This window comes from Plectrocnemia conspersa, unplaced genomic scaffold (genome assembly GCF_051122295.1).
Source record: "Plectrocnemia conspersa isolate PC_06_02 unplaced genomic scaffold, ASM5112229v1 ptg000013l, whole genome shotgun sequence".
Lineage (NCBI taxonomy): Eukaryota > Metazoa > Arthropoda > Insecta > Trichoptera > Polycentropodidae > Plectrocnemia > Plectrocnemia conspersa.
The window spans coordinates 31,443,027-31,461,633 of NW_028277177.1; the positions used below are offsets into that span (position 1 = coordinate 31,443,027).

Consider the following 18,607-nt stretch of genomic DNA (forward strand, 5'->3'; position numbering starts at 1 on the left):
AGCGCCGGGGATTAGATTAACTCGTCATATTAAAAATCGTCGTAAACTAATAATGCGCTCCTAATTGGGTTTATTTCGAGATGTCACTTAACACTTTGCTTGCGGAAATGAATCATAAAATTGCTTAAAAACATAATTTTGATTTTTGTACTAATGCGCATGCGCAACATAAGCGGAATCGCACTCAGCATTTTAGATGCGGCGCGTTAATTTTATTCACGTGCATATATTAAATTGAATTAAAAACGATTTTTTCTGCAAAATTTCAATTAAATTAATTTTCATAGCTCTAATAAGGATTATAAAAATTATTAGGCAATTAATTCAAGCATTATTATTCTGTTCATTGTGCTATCATTTATTTGAATTAATTAAAATGTTTTTCTTTACGATCGTTCTAATTAAATATTTTACTACGTAATAAATGCGTTATGATAATGCATTATTGTAGATATAATATTATTGTAAAATATATAAATAAATTAAATTCTCGGTAAAATTTTATTATTTTCATAATAAAAGTTTCATTTAATATTTTATTTAATTACTAATTATCGTAACAAGAACTTATAAGTTTAGTCTTCATATTTAAAACAATATTTAAGCCCTTATGGATTGAAAATGCCAGCATAAATAATTGTTGCCTTTTTTGCGTCCTTTGAAATTATTGCATCTTATTTCTGAATAACTGCTTAAAGTATTTAGATTTAAATGTTAAATTACATGTTTATTTTTGTTGTTACATCAGTATGTGTGTAATATTTTTTAGATATCGTTGATATTTTTTTAATTTTACGAAAAAAAATGTTTTTTTAATGTCTACAATATTATGATTAAATATGTTATAGTATGACTAGAGATTCCAAATATTCATTATTTTTAACAATTTAGATATCTAATAGTAAGCGATTTAATATTCGAATGAATACATGTTCATTATAAAAAAAATATTTATTTTAATTTTAGTATTAATGTATCACTAAATGTTTCAAACAAAGAAGTTCGAGATTTTATTTTAATTATTACTGTTACCAAAAATACTCATTCAGTTGTTGTTTATGTGTCAGCAATAGATTGCATAAAATAATAACTAAATATTAAGTGCTTCAAATTATAAATCAGTTCAAAGCTAAATTTTTAAAATATCTGCTGCCGAAAATAATATATATTTCAATCAACATTATTTAAATATTTAAAGTCATGTCTCGCATTATTTAAATATTTAAAGTCATGAATAGCGCAGTCATGTCTCAGAATAGCAACTCTAAAGTTGCGGGTTCGAGCCCCGGCAGCGGAATTCGAATTTTTATTTATAAAATTGCACTATTATTAAAAAATAGGTTATACATTTATTAATAATATATTGTTTAAAATTAATAATATTGATGTCACCGATTCTTAGACTTTCAGTTTGGTGGTTAATACTATTGCTATTAATTATCTCTGATTGACTTACCCAGTTGTAACGCATTGGGCTTACGCCTGTTAAAAATATTCGTATTAATTTAAAAGAGCTATAAAAATCAATACCAGCTATTGCACAAAGAAAGTCCACAGTTACAAAACATTAACTCGTAAATATGAGTAATTTCTGGAATTTGAGCAATTAAATATTTTTTTATTATTATTTTGTTTGCCAACTTTCAGTTGTTATTACGACCATGACTGTTGAAAATAACATAAAAAAAGATAAATTTCGCAAATTGGCTGTAGATAATGCATTGATACATCAAAGAAAAAAATGCTATTGATAAAAAAACAATATAAAATGCTTTTATTTGGATAAGAAATAACTTAAAAAATGGGTTAATATATTCCTTAATAAGTTTTGAGCTTAAGTATTTATTTAGAAAACTATGTATTTTATATTTTATTTTTAAATAGATAATAAAATTTTAGGTTTTCAAAACTTTTACTTAAAGTAAAAAAAAACAATTATTTAATGTTTAAGTTGAATTATAATTTGTTTTATATATTATATTTATTTAATTAAAAATTCAGTTTTTTGATCTAAAAAAAATATTGGGTTATTTATTTTATAGTTATTTTTATACCAAATATTTTTTTTCTACTTATAAATATTCGTAACTAAAATGTATTAATTATTAAAACTTAGTTTTAAAATAATTTAAATCTACTTATTATAAGAAGCATAATTATTTGGCTTTGAAAGCAAAATTGAATAAAAAAATAAGTAAGGAATAGGATAATTTTGTGAATAAATAAAAAAACAGACCTAATTGTAAATTTACACAGATTAAATTGTGTAATTTTAATGAGTAATATATTATCACTGAGTTTTTTTTGCTGTACATTAAAATTGAGACATTTGTTCAGAAGTATCTTAATTTTATTTATATAATGACAGTCATGGAGTTAAAGATATTATTAGTAAATATTACAAGCTATTTGTAATCTCTAGTTATTAAAAACTTATTGGTTTTATTTCACGTCACTGAATAATATGATCGTTAGACTTTAATATTTAGTATGAAAGGACACAGGTCTTATAAAATTCTATGTTCGTTTGCATACGAGTGTTTTACTACCTGAGCTAAGTCGGTTGGTTATAACGCTTGTGTGTGTGTCCATTGTTTTGGCTCGTAAATCACGTGCTCCCTTTGAAGTTTAACACTTTCACGGCGCACTAAATGCGCTGATGCATTTTTAATCTCTTTGTGCCTGAACGGGGAGGAGAGACTATTTTCGGACCTTTTTCCTCAAAACAAATTGGGCGCAGAGAAATTCGTCCATTCACCGTTTCGCACTTCGCATAGATAAGTGTCTTGCGTAATATATAACCACTCTCGATGTTTATTTATGCCGGTTGACATTTAAATTAATTGAAAATCGTTCGGCGTTGCGACAAAATATTTAACACGGATCGGGATTTGTAAGGCATTAGTATAATTTAATATTATAAATCGACGCTAAATACACGTTATTGTCATTTATCATATTTGCATTTCAAATTGAAACTTAAGCACGAAAGCTCGTCTTTAATCATAACGCTCGACAGTTGTGCTACTTTTTTTTAAGCGTCGTATATAATACGATTATCGACGTGAGAATGCGTATTAATTGAATATGATGAATGATAAACATAACAAAATTTAAATAATATTTTTTTTGTAAAGAAAAAAATAAACAAACATAATTCTTGCTATTTAATTTACATACTTAAAAAATTAAATAAAATTGATTTTATAGTTCATTGTTTTTATTATTATTTAAAACTATATGTTTATTTGTTGAAATTAACTTTGTATTAATATTAATTTGTTGTCGAGCGACGACGATACGCGGCACGAATGGGCTATATTGATTTTCTGCTGAAATATAAAAATGAGCGCTTTGCGCTAATTTATATAACCAATAAATGATCAGCTTTAGAGTTAATATAAAAAAATAGTACGTTTGGGTAACAACCCCTCGAAAGAGTTGGTTACTCCTGTCGCGTTAGTAAAAGAAAAATAATCGAGTGACGGCGCACGAATAAATCTATTAGCATCCGACGGCCCCCGGAATGGGCCGAGATATATCGGTTTTGAAACGGTCTCTTCGCGGAGAAAATATGCCGAGGAGATATTCACGGCGGAATGTCAACCCTCCGAGACTCCATTTATATTTTTTGACGTTTAACAAGCGTTCGAGATGTACGAGAACTTTTTCCGCCGCGCTTAAATAAGTCGTTTAACGCTTAATGACTTGTCGCGCATGCGCCGCATTTAACCCGCACCACGTGACTTATAAATCACGCCATTCACTAAACTCGCAGACTCTCCATCGACCGTTTGTTTCTTCTTTTAATCGCCAATGTTACAATACTTTATATAAACCTCAAAAGTATTTAATCTAATATTACATGTGACAATGTAACTGTAAAACAATATTTTTGACACAAATTCAGATTTTAATACTTTTTTTTTATGTATAAGTTATCGAATGATATCATACAGTTCTAGCATTAGTTTATACTTATTAAGTTCTTGTTCTTTAGATAACGTCGATTTGATGTGTTATGGTATATTTTTTTTATTTTATAATGATTTTAAGAAAAATAAATGAATATTATCGGGGGTCCAATTTATTCTTAAAAATATTTATTCATTTTATTGATATAAATCAGTGTTCTTACTAATGCTTACTCGCTGCCGCTCGTTCGCAACAAACCTGTTAAAATATTGAATCATATATAAACGTACATAAGTAGCAAAACATTATTTTGCTACGTAAATACGTATTAAAATTTATACATGCTAGGTGCGAACGAGCGGTAGCGAGTGAACGTTGGTCAGAACAGTAAGCACCCCATGAATGAATCAACTTAAAACGTGTTATTTATAATTGTGTATATACATATATAGCTATGCGTCACAATAGCCGCAGATTGTTAAATTCAAATATCTATAATAATCAGCTTAACCTATATATTTATAATACAAATTTTATACTGTAAATATAATATTAAAATTCTTAATTAATAAAATATATGCTTTGTATTTTAGTATATTAACCCTGAATTCATATGTAGGTAATAATAAAATAATAGTTATTGAAATACTATTTTTTTGCATTTATTTTGTTAAATTAACTTCATAGAATACAATCAATAGCAATAAGATATTATTATTATTTAAAATATAGTTAAAAAACCATGGTTACCTAATATTTTTTTCGCTGTGAAGCTGTTCATTTAAATTAATTAATTATTTTCAGGTAAGAAAAAAACCAGTTGATTATGAAAACAAATATTAAACAATAAAGATGCTTTAAATGTGAAATGTTCAGTTAAAAGCTTAAAATTTAGTATATATACAATATACATAATTAAATGTTGTAGGTTCTTACATCAATATTATAATTTTACTTATATTTAATATCAGTAATTTTTCACAAACATAAAAATATTAATACATTTTATTTTTAATTTAATTTAAAATATGTTAGATCTACGGAAAAAATTGCATTACAATTTTTATAACTAGCTCAAAATAGAAAAACAGTTACTAATTTATAGAAATTGCGAGCTTGCCAAACACAAAGATGTTTTCGATGAGGAGCTGGAAAAAATATGTTGGGTGGTGCTAATTTATTTTACGTGTGCACAAAAACTGTTTTCATTTTTATGGCCATCATGACGAATTTTTATTAAATATAATTTTTAAATATAATAAGTTACAATAAGTATATTACATTTTGCTGTTAGTGCTGGTTTTAAATATAAAAATTAAGTCTGCTGCGGGGACCCGAACCCATGGCCTTTGAGTTATTAGTTCAGGCTTCAAAAACTAAATAATCCCAATTTAATGTTATAATTAAAATAAGTAGAAATTTCTTTATAAGAAAAGGTAAAAAAAAACTTGTTGCGCTTTGGAAAGAATTGTGATTATATATTTATGTTAATTTGCAGCTTTGAATATAGATGCTGGCTTTCATTAATCTTATGGTATTAATTCATTACTTATTTATAGTCGGAAAATCTTAAGCATAAAATTGAGATTAAAAGCATATTTTCAAATTAGCAGATGGTATTAAATTCTGATTCAGTATTGAATTTATTATAAATTTAATAACTACTCACTTTTCTTTATATCTACATATATAATAAATTGTATCAATATGCCCAATTTGCGTCATTCGAGCACACCCTCATAAATTCTATTCGCTGGCACTAAAATATCAATTTTATTAATCGGCTTCTCGAAACCGGTCCTGAAAATAGATCGCCATTAGCGTTATTTTAAAAACTGACACCGACAATTACGATTTAAAAAATAAATAAATAATACACTTTGCATCAATCAGCGCGGTGATTAATTCGGATTCGGGTGGCATATTTTCACCGTCGCCTGATTTAGAGCCTCTTGAATTTATAGCTCTCGAATTGTCTCTTTACTAAACAGTACCGAACCGAGCTATTAATTATGGCTATAATTTATCCGGGAGCGTTAATTTGACCGAGCAACGAGAGATTCTCGCAATTGACTGTTAAAAGTCCGAATGTCATACGCGACGAGGAAAATGACGCCGGAACGCGAATCATTCGCGTTCCGGCGTCAAAGATCGGATCGTTAAGGATCAATTTAAATAGCTTATGAGGATCAAAGCGATCCTCTGCATATATTTTTAGGGTGGCGGTATGCGAAGCTGTAACGGTTATGCCTTTTAATTAAATCGTCCGCGCATTTTACGCGACAGGGTTTGCAATTTTAATTCAACGATAATTAGTAACAAATCGCATTTAAAATAGCAATCATTCTTATCGACATTTTAGATACAGATAGTCGATTATAAAAATTATTAAGTTAAAATAAATAAGTTACGTTGAATTTATGTATCATAATAGATTGCAATATGTAAGCTCGAATAGTGTTGTTTTTAATATTCGCTTTAATGTGAATCGTATATTATATTTTTTTTAACTCTAATGATCTTAATCGTTTAAAATCTGACAAACGCAGATTTCTCGGATTTAATAAAATACATAGAATAGATTGACGGTTGCTGCTTTCGGGTAAAGAGTGAAAGAGTTAATCGAAAAAATCGGGCAAAATTTATATCAGCCATTAAATTGTTGGCAGTTTTACGCGACAGCATCGCCGTGTGCCAAAAACAAAAGAAAAAATCGCAGTCGCCATAGTTTCGTAAGAACGGCCATATTGCTTTATACGGTCTGGCCGAAAGTCGCGTGCTGCACACGAACGCAACGTCGCAGGCATGCGAGCTTTCATGCCGCAGAACAACTAATTTACTATTAATTTTATACGTCTACATTTTTTCGATAATGCGCCGAGCATGCGACCTAACTTTACGACTGACAAATGATTATAAAAAAGTACTCTTATCACGTGACCCTTCTCATTCTCCTTCTTCTCGGGGCAAAATCGCAATTGAGCCTTAATAAAATATTTATTTATATATAAGCTAATGTTGCGTGTTTTATGCTTATTTGAAACGAGCTCCTTTTTACGATACACTTTCTAGCAATGCATTGAGCGCTCACCGCTGACATTTTCATTCAGTGTAATTAAAAACAAATACATCTAACAATTACATATACCAGTGATGCGCAAATTATTTTTTATTTCCGACCACCCATTTTGTTTCAAATTTTATTGCGACCTATAGATAATCTTTACGTAGGTAAAGTGAAATTTTTGCGTCACTTATGCTAAATAAAATACATATTTTTATAAATGCATGTGTAAGAAACTGAGAGAGTACGCGATCTGCGTTGCGTCGCTTGGCACTCCATCTGGCGGTTATTAAGGCCTTCTCCTGTTCGCCCCTTCTGCCGTCACAGATATTAACACTTTATCTACCGCTCACGCCAATTGGCGTCCTGAGTGTGCCGAAAGTTAAACACCGCAGACGCCAATTGGCGTCCTGTGTATGTTTTCGTTTCCATGTCAAATTAAAAATATATGTTTAGTGTTTTATTTGATTTTTTTTTAAGAGATGACTAAATAAATGTATGAATTTTCATTTTATTTTAATTTTTTTTTTTTAAATTATATTTAGACAAATGCGAAGGTTTTATAAATATATTTTATATTTCTTTCATCAGGCAGTTTCACTACCAGACAAACTTCTATATCTTTTGATGTGGTCCGAATATTTCAACAAATTTTTCTAGACATGTTATAAATGTAACAATGCATCAATTCAAGCCATTATTAAGTGGTTCTCAACATGTGGTTCGCCGGAAATAGAAATTAATTATTACATTTCCTTATTATTAGATTTTAAAATTGATTGATGATTTTAAAATTATAAAAGCAAGTAATCTAGGAATTTAAATAAATATAATTAAAATTGAGGTAACCAGCGGTTCTCAAACTTTTTCAAATTTCTAAAAACTTTTATCCAGCACACTTTTTTTTCGGACGGTGTAAAAAAAGAAAAAATATGATATTTTATACACAAACATATAAATATGTATATTTAAAAATAATTTATTGGGTAAATGGGTTTATTTAGAAATAAAGTCAAATTACATAAAATTAAAAAATACGATGTACATATATAAAAAGTACAAGACACTAAAAATTTATCATATCATTAACCATTAGATAGTATTGGATTACTGAGAATCTCAAGATTGTCAGATTAGTAAGATTCTATTGTATTTTTTTCTATCCTGCTATAAGGAAATTCCAACATATTTTTTGTGAGTAAATATTATCTCCCTTCAGATAATACTGGCTTACTGGAAATACTGAATCTCAGTGACACATTATTTTAGAAAGTGGGAATTTTTTCGAGTAATTATTTTTGAATTATTAGCACGATACACATAAAAACTTATGGATAAGAATTAAGTTTAAGTTATACTATCGTGTGAAGTGCATCTGGTTTTCGTGTGCTCGAGTGAATATTCGAAAAATATTACGAACTGTTTATAAAACATTTTTTAGTTAGATACGAGTGTAGAATCTACGTGAAAATAATTACAGTTTATGTTATTTAATATAATGTTAAATATATATAGATATTCCAAGTGACAATAAAAATAATAGTGATAGTGATTCAGACTCCTCTGTTCATGAAAGAAATCGTCCACATGCTATGATGCTCATGAGCAATGAGGAAGATGAACAAGAAAAATATTTAGAAGACACTTTACAAGACACAAAACTTTATTGAAGATGACTTGTTTCCCGTTATTGCAGAAGAAACGAATAGACACCATAATCGACACATCAACAGATACAAATTGCAAATAAAATCTAAAAAATGGGTGGATGTAACGGTATCAGAATTAAAAAATTGATATTGCTAATGGGCCTGGTAAAAAAAGGCTCATTACACCTGTATTAGACAATAAATCCACTAATAGGAACCTTGATATTTACAAAAACCATGAGTAGAAATAGGTTTTATCAAATATTACGTTACCTGCGTTTTTCCAATAATGAAAATGTTCCTGATAATGTAGGATTACTGTTCAAAGTACAAAAAATAATTGATTATTTCTCCGAAAGATTAAAAAAGATGTACAAACCAAGCCAAAACACATCTCTGGATGAGGGTATGATCCCATGGTGTGGAAGATTAAATTTTCACGTATACAACCCCAGTAAGCTCACAAAGTACGGTATAGTGATAAGAATGGTATGTGAATTAGTGTCAGGATACATATCAAAATTCTAAATATATATTAAGGACCTAGAATTTCGTTACAAGATTCAGTATCACATCTAACATCAGACAATAAACACAAATGGCATCATCTTTATATGGACGATTATTATAAGTGCTGAAATAGCAAAAAAAAATATATATGAAAAAAAATAGCATCTGTGGTACCATAAGGAAGAATCGGGTTTTACCAGAATATCTAAAAAATGCAAAATTACGAATATTTGAAACCAAATATAAACGATATGGGGTAATATTGTCGCAATTGTGAAAAACAGTAAAAAATCGAGACACTTTAAACTTTCATTATATAACTAGTTATTGTGAAAAGTGATTTACACGTGAAAGACAATGTAAATTATGTGTGTATGTGCCTGGAAAATTTCACATTACGATGGAGTGAATTACAACGGTTAGTGAATATTTTATTGCAAATGAATTATACATCAGTAAACTCGTATTAGTAAAAATGTCACAATACAAAAGAAAAGTTTGCTTGAAAAAAGTTTTTACAAATTTAAAAAGTTTGAGAACCGCTGGTTAACTAAATTTAAATTATTTTTATTAAAATTTCTAGGTTATTCGTTTTTATAATTTTAAAATCAAGATAATCATTTTAAAAATCTAATAATAAGGAAAAGTAATAATTATTTTTTATTTACGGCGAACCACATGTTGAGAACCATCTAATAATAACTTGAATTGATGCATTGATACATTTATAACATGTCTAGAAAAATTCAACGAAATATTCGGACCGTATCAAAAGATACATAAATTTAAATAAAAAAGGTAAAATTCGCGAAGTTTTGCGAAAAGGTGCCGGTATTTAGCGTAAGTCTGGTAGTGAAACTGCCGGTCGGTAAAGTGTTAATATAGATATTAATAATATCATTTTATTTCGCTATTGTACTAGTACTTGATTTTTGTTAAATAAAAGCCTTTATTTTTTTGCCCCCAAAAAAGTTTTTTCAACCAACAAAAGAGATTTGCCTAAGATTTGCGAACCACTGACATATAGTACAACAACTACGCCAATATGCTCACTAATATAGTAGTTTAAATTAAATGTTGTATTATTAACGTGGATTTGATTGAAATATATTCAAACTGAATTTTGGTCAATAGGAGAGCGCAAAAACAATTATTACTTCTCAGAAGGCAAAAATTCACGTCAAAAGCAATAAAATCGTGTCGGCGCCGTCGCAGTGGGAACGCTCGGTAACGTGCGTTTCCACTGCGACGTGACACTGCTCAGTATTGCCATATAGTGAACTTCCAGTTCAGGTCAATAGCAATAAAATCGCGCCATCACGATGAAAACGCTCGACTTATATTAAGACTTTCTATAAAAATCGAATAAAGCACATCTAAACCAAATTTTACCCAATAGGAGAGCGCAAAAAACAATTATCACTTCTCAGAAGGCAAAAATTCACGTCAAAAGCAATAAAATCGTGTCGACGCCGTCGCAGTGGAAACGCTCGTTACCGAGCGTTCCCACTGCGACGGCGTCGACACGATTTTATTGCTTTTGACGTGAATTTTTGCCTTCTGAGAAGTGATAATTGTTTTTCCGCTCTCCTATTGATCAAAATTCGGTTTGAATATATTTTGATCAATACTATTATATTATAAATCCGTAGTAATAATAATGATATTTTTAAAACATAGTGTCAGGTGAAGACTAACTATGGAGCAATATGCGAGATGTAACGCTTGATGGTTTTCTTAATTTGTGTAGATTAGGTTTCGGTTTGAACAGCAAATGTACGTTTCACAACCGTCAAATTGAGTTTCATAGACATTTTAGAACAGCATATCATTTAACTAGCGCCTATCTTATTTTTAAAACATAGTGTAATATCTAAGTGCAGACTAACTATGAAGCAATATGCGAGATGCGACATTTGTGTGTACATATTCTTTTGCTAATTTTCCCGTAAGAGATGAATTGACTTACTATGTATTATGTACTTGACCTAAAATATAATTTGTTTTAGAACTTTCATTAGGTTAGGTTTGGGTTTGAACAGCAAATATATGGTTCGATTCAGAGCAGCATTTAATTTTATTAGTTCCAATTAGTTCAATTATATTTTCACTAGTAGAAATATATATCTACTGGTGAAAATGTATTTGAATTTCATTAGTGACAATTGAATTTACTGAAAAATACGCATTTATTATAACATTTATAAATCGCATGTAAATATGTAAATATATTTATTATTACACACGGAAAAGTAGTAAATAATATAATTTAATGGCACCAATTTATATATTTTGCTAATATAGCTAATTGCTTATATATTAAACAAATTTAATCGAAACATGCATATGAAATATGAACAGAAAATATTATAATTTATTTATTAATGTACGAAGGTGTTTCTTTATTCCATTTAGGAAACCCGCTACATTTTTATTTTTGTGAATTATTCTAGAATTATTATACAAATTTACACCTTCGTTCATTATTCCCCTGGCCGTACTCGTTTTCTTATCCTTAAATTATCTCTATTTCTAGTATTAAATATATTCACATCTTTATTTCTTATTAAATATTTATTAAAATACTAAAACATTCAACTTTAATATATTTTGAACATCCGACTATTAACTTACTTGTCAGATAAATTATATTTTCACTGGTAAAAATATATATTTATTGAAGAAAATGTTTTCCGATATGATTTCACTGAAATGACATATTTTAACAAATATTTTCCAGATTAATTTGGGACTGTATTTTGTAGTTTTTATTTGAGACATAACCCAATAATTTCTGGTTTAAAATCAATGAATTCATTACAGATTTTTTTTAAGGGGAGGGGGAGGGGGTAGGGGCAAAGTTTGTCAGTCAGTGATCATTTTTTTAAAATATTATTATTAAGATTCATTAAATGACACGCATTTTATGGCCATATTTGATGCGGGCAAAAGCCTCCACCTGCCCTCACTTAAATCTCGTCTTAAGAGTAAAATATTTTAATATAAATAAAAACGAATACAAATATTTGGATTGGAGTCTCTACTTTTGATTATGATTAGATTGATGATCTCATTTATTACATCTAGAAAGATGTAATAAATATGATTACTTTTATTACAAAATTAATAATATTTATAAGCCACTTGATAAAAGAAGTGTTTTTAATTATTATTGAAAAAATTAAATTGTATATATAAATAATATAATTATATTGTACAATTAATATCAATTTAAGATTAAGTTGTTTACGTATGAACTATCGCTTATAATGTCAGTACAGTAAATTACTCAATTAATTATAATAAAAGTTATGTTAACATTGGCGATAAAGTCAATTATGCGTATTAATTCCGATCTATCGTCATTGTTGACGCATCTGAATTACTAACGAGGCTATCGACATTTTCATTGATAAGAAGCTTCTCGCGTTATGCAACATCTAGGTGCTAAATCAGTCGGATCTGTCGACGGTTTCTGGGGAGAGAGAAAGAAATAAAAAGAGCGTTAATAAGTTAGCGTATTTGATGGGACAGAGCTGTAAAAAGGATTCCGGAGTGAAGTGTTTAGTAAACTCGTCTAATTGAACACGTGTTGTACACATCTTTATCTCTCATCGCCGCCATCCATTTCTCGGCTTCCGCCGCATTTCTGCTGCAGATTTATGATCATGCGAAAATACCATATTGTTTGATATTTCCAACAGATTATGTTACGATATGTGCCATGTATTATAATATGGCGAATAGAAACGTTACAGTAGCGTTGGATAGGTTAACAGAAAATGTACGCTGTAAAACCGGGATACCGGAAAGAAATGCATTTTTGCATTCATATTTGTATTAGACTATTCATTATATATGATATTTTATATTATGGCTTATAATTACTAGATGTTTTTTTTTATTAAAATAATAGAAGCAGGGACAAATATATTTTTCAGGACCGTAGCCGTTTATTACCATAACTAAAGTAAAAATGGATAAGCCGAGCATCCAGCGGCTTCGTTCGGTTTTTACGAAATTAAAAATTTAATTATTCAAGCGTCACGCTTCGCAGTCGCAGAAATGAATTAGCCAGCGTGTTCCTTTGCGTATTTCAATTACGCTCTTGCGCGGATACGCGGGAGCGAATTTACGATCCGCCAAAAGTTGGAACAAATTCTGATCGGTCACGCGCGCTCGAGAACCGGTTAATCTTTTGTTCTCGCTATATGGAAGGTACTAAAGTTAAACGTTTGTGCTTTTGCAGACGCGAACGGAGAGCCGCCCAAGCTCAAGTGCAACCTGAGGAAGCACAAGCCCAACAGGAAGCCGAGGACGCCCTTCACCACCCAGCAGCTGCTGGCGCTAGAGAAGAAGTTCAGAGATAAGCAGTACCTGTCGATAGCGGAGAGGGCGGAATTTTCCAGCTCGTTACGGCTCACGGAGACGCAGGTGATTATTTTTTTTATTAATTTTAAAATATTTTTTCTCATCGTCGAACGACGACGATACACGGTACGAATCTATCCCTATCTACCAGTTCCACACTACTTCCTTTTGTTTATGCAATCATAAATGATGCAAAATTATGAGCACTAATATGCTTTAATCTTCTTCTTTATGAAATAATTTTTCTTAATAATGACCCTGATTTAGAGCTACGCAATAATTAGCTTAATGATTTCCTAAATTGTCCAGTAATATTTATGATACATTATTAAAATAAAGAGATTGTTTACAAAATATAAAAAAATACATAACTTGTATTTTTTTATATTTTTATCATTTTTAATTATTTTTTTTATTATGAAATATTGAAGATTAATAAGTTAAATTGTCTTAATAAGACTACATTCAAGGAACTTCAATATGTAAATTATATTTTAAAAATAAATATTATGTACTAATATTACATACTTAAACCAATAAATAATTTTAGCGATTTTGACGTAAAAAAATATATATTGCAACTTTTTTATTAATTTTTTGCTAAGTTAATCTTTAAATGACTTTTCTGCGATTGCCTTTTGTAGAAAAGCATTTAAATGTGATTTTTTTCTGTTCCATTTTCTTATTTTTTATTGTCTAATTTTGGCTTTAATTGTTTGAGATTTATCAAAATAAATAAGCATTTTTATATAAAAAGCAGTTAAATCTTGTTTCAAATTCACTATCTTTTTTCAAAATGGCGGTTATGAAAAAATCGTAGCTTTAGTAAAAAACAAAAATATTTTTTTTCAAATAATATTATTTAACATAAAAAGATGGAGATTTTTTAGATTGTAAAAATTAGCATTGGTAAAAATTAACTATTAAGCTAAATAAATTAATAAAATATATAATAAAAAATAATCTACCAATGTAGTATTATAGACTTTTTAGAGCATTTTCTTATAATTAAATTGATATTTACCGAAAAAATAAAATTTAACTTGGTTTGGTCAAGATATGAATTCCTTGGTTTAAAAAGATAAATTGAAATTAATTTAATCTTTATTGGCGTCAGATAATGCTATTTTTATCTTCTTATAAATTAATAATTTTTTTCTTATAAAGTCAAAATGCTAATTTGAGATAGATTTCAATATTTAAAAAAATTATAAACCTGTTTTTATATTTTGTAATTAATAAGTCTGAGTATTCATTAAATGATTAGCTTAATTTTTACTGTTCATCAATGATATTAATTATTTTTAAAAGCTGGATCAATTTAAACTAACCTAGTTTACGTAATGGTTTACCCAAAATTGATAAAACAATTATTTTCCATAAGTTTTCTTCAAATATAGTTAAATATAAACAAACTAACCTAACATTTAAACTTATTTTATTTATGCTAGGTTAGGTTATATTATGTATATAATATAGCTTTAAATTTAATTATTTAATGATCTGAAAAAACGAATAATATTTTTGATATCGAATTATTATGGTTACACTTAAAAAGACATAAGGATGTAATTCACAACTATTAAAATTATTATGGACATTTTTTAGAACTAACAGCAGTTAAAATCATATTTAATAAAAAATTTAAAAATTATAGGCATATTTCTTATAACAACACAAATTAAATTATATATACACAACAGCATTTATAAAATTATATTATAAAAATAAGAATACATGACTAATTAGATTTTCGTAGTAAATATTACTGCCGTTGACAATACTCACTCGCTTTCCGTTGATGTTGGTTTAAGTTTTTAGAAAAACGAGACATTTAGAGAAAAATAAATTTATTTATATTTTTTTGAATAGTCTGTTTCTAATTTTCATAGTTAATATTCCTACTTAAAAACTTGAAAATTTATTTATTTACAGGTTGAATTGATATACAATTAAATTGAAGTGTCTATTATAAACTATTTCTTTAATTATGAGGAGATTTTTGACAACTTTTACTCTACCTAAAAACAGATAACATACTCAAAAACGTAATTATAATAATTATAGTTACGTTTTTAAGTATGCTATCTGTGTTTAGGTAGAGAAAAGTTAGCAAAGAGCTCCTGAGAAATATCTGAGAAAAAAGTTTAAAGATACATAGTAAAATAAGAACGAATAACTTTTTACACACATAAAAAGTTAGTAGAACTAGATAGAAAGATAATGGGTTATGTTATTTTTTTTTTCTTCACATAATCTCCGCTATTTTCGTGGAATTTTAAATGCGTGTATTACTAACAAAGGTGACATTTATTTCATGATATCGAAATAATTATAAATAGTGTTTACAGTCATACCTCAATTTTGCGCTGTAGATGAATTCGCACAAATTGAGGCAAAAAACATGTACAAAAGTGGAACATACGTTACCAAAATAAAAATCGCAATTCATTATAATATTTCATAACTTAAAAAGGGATAGCAATTTTTATATTCTTCTTCGTCGCTGCATTAAAATCATTAGTATCAGAGGCATATTTAACAGAAAATGCATCTCGATTTACCCTTATTAAATAATCTGTTATCAATATTTTATACTGCATTTTCTTGATCGCGTTAATAGAAGTATGTTTGTATTGCAATCTCTTAATATTTTTACAAGATAAAATTATGAACTGAGTGTCAGACGCGAAAACGCGTGAGCGGATCGTAATGTGTAGTTCAAAACTTTCATCCAAAGATGCTTATGCTTTTATCTTGAATCTTTCCAGCAAGGAATCTTTTCGTTGTGGGAATATATGAAAGTCGGAAGTGGCTAGGTTTGTTAAATATAGAGCATCATAAACTACTTATGAGCCGGATAGTTGTGATGATGGATCAGGTTTTTTTACGTTAAAATCAATGGCGACTTGTCTTTTCCTTTTTGAGATAAATCTCCGAGCATCTAAAAATATTGAAACCACAACTTTGGCTTCAGATGGACCAGCTTTCTATTTTTTAGTTCATTGTTCCATTGTTAATGAAGAATCATTGTCATATGTTGCCATAACTAAACTAAGATCGACGATGTTTTCATTTTATTTTGACAGAATGTTTATTAATGTTTATCAGTAAAAAAACAAACTACTTTACAACGATATCTATATGTCATAATATAAAATATATATTAATATTGTATTATTGATTAACTAACGATATGTTTTTTGTTAATTATCCTCAGGTGAAAATCTGGTTTCAAAACCGACGAGCAAAAGCGAAGAGGCTGCAAGAGGCAGAGATCGAGAAATTGAAGATGGCTTCGTTCTCGCGGCACCCCCACCACGCGCTTTACCCCCACGCCCTGCAGCAGTACTTCCACCCGGCGCACCCGATGGGAGCGCTGCTGGGCGGGCGACCCCTAGGGCCCCCTTCGCTGCTCCCGCCCCACCTGGCGCTGCTGGGGGCGCATCAGGGTCCACCCAGCCCCAACCCCGCGAACAACCCCTCGCAGCCCGTGCAGCACACCCCCTGAACGCTGCCTCTCATCACTCGCTCATCACTCGCGCAGCGTAACGCCATAAGCCTTTATTGTAAATAATACCAAAGACCTGTCTAATTTTACTCTAGTTATTGTAAGATAAATTATTTAGTAGGACCTTTTTGTATAGACGCACATATCATAAACTCTGTAAATAACCATTGTATCGTCGTAAGGCTCGTAATTTTCCAAATCTCATGGTATGTGTATAAACGTAAGCGTGCGTACGAGTCTTTGTGTCTCAATTCGATATTGATGTGATAAATTATGGATGTATTATATTATATTAGGTGTACGATAATGAAAAACGATATCTTTTGTACATATTATACATATGAATTTAATGTAAATGAATATATTAACGATTAAGAGATTATAATTAAAACGAAATTAATTATTACGAAATAAAGAGGCGTCGAGCGAACGGCGCCAAAGAATCTTCGATCGTTGTTTGCTTCGCTTCACTCGACCCTTATCGTGCCAGCGAATTTTTATTTGACATTATGTTATTTCAAAAGTGATATATAGCTTTTGTAAATATGTCTTTTGCACACAAGACAGTGGAAAAATATACGCTTGACAAGTTTGAAATAAAGCTAATCGCGTCGCGCGTCAAATAAACAGGCTACTGTAAAAAAATATTGAGTTAGGTCACATTTATAGTAACCTAACCCAAATGATAGGTTACATACACTTTAACCTAATCTATTTATTTTTAATTAAAAAATAATTATTTTCAACTTTAAAGTATTAATTTAACCTTATCCAAACATTACCTCCAAGGTAATCTAAACTCAAGATTTGAACACTTTTAACTAGGACATTAAGATACTTTCACAATGCTAGAATGTTTTCAAACTAACCTAAGTTAAATGATATGTTACTACAATACTATAATTTATAAATTAATTTGAATCAAACATTACCAGTGTCAGTATGATGAATATTAATTAAATAACCATATCAAATTTTATTAATATATCTGTATTATTGCTGACATGCTTCTTGACTATTTTGTCTATGCTAGAAAAAAATCAGAGTTGTCATAATGTCTTTTTATTGAATCAACAATGTGCATGAATTATAACCAAAACAAGCACGATAAGATCGTTGCACTGTCCTCGAGAGATAGGGCGGTTGGAATATAAATAATTGCAGATAACTTAGTGACCCCCAATTGAGAGTCGAGATTAAAATTAACTGTGTCACTATCGCTTCCGGAATATTATGAAATTTATTAATGTTTTATTCGAGAGCCTAATTCACGTTTTGGCATATAAAATAAAGAAAGGAGAAGATAAGGAGGAGACACTACGTGTGAAACGACAGGCCCCGGCCGACGAGTTATCTCGCCAATTAATTACACAATTAATACACAATAAACTTTATTATTATGCTAAGATATGGCACGAGTAAAAATATTATACGAGAGATACAATGTGACGCGCTCAGTTTATGACTCGCGTTAAAATTAACGGAGCAAATTTCCTCTCGTCCCGAAATATCCATCTGCATATGCATTTTATGTTTCTCTGTAATGAAGCGGTCGCAAACTTTTAACAGTCCATCCGAATCGACTTT

General features: G+C 29.4%; 1 protein-coding gene across 2 annotated transcripts in view; it reads left to right on the forward strand.

Annotated features, from left to right (window-relative positions):
- Positions 1–17,468, forward strand: part of LOC148227858 (muscle segmentation homeobox-like) — a 28,436-nt gene extending 10,968 nt beyond the window's left edge. For both annotated transcript variants that reach the window (XM_088202398.1, XM_088202397.1), the window contains 2 exons: positions 13,388–13,572; positions 16,730–17,468. In XM_088202398.1, the coding sequence (XP_088058524.1) occupies positions 13,388–13,572; positions 16,730–17,020 (476 nt within the window). In that variant the 3' untranslated portion in view covers positions 17,021–17,468. The remainder of the gene's footprint in view (positions 1–13,387; positions 13,573–16,729) is intronic.
- Positions 17,469–18,607: the final 1,139 nt, after the last annotated feature.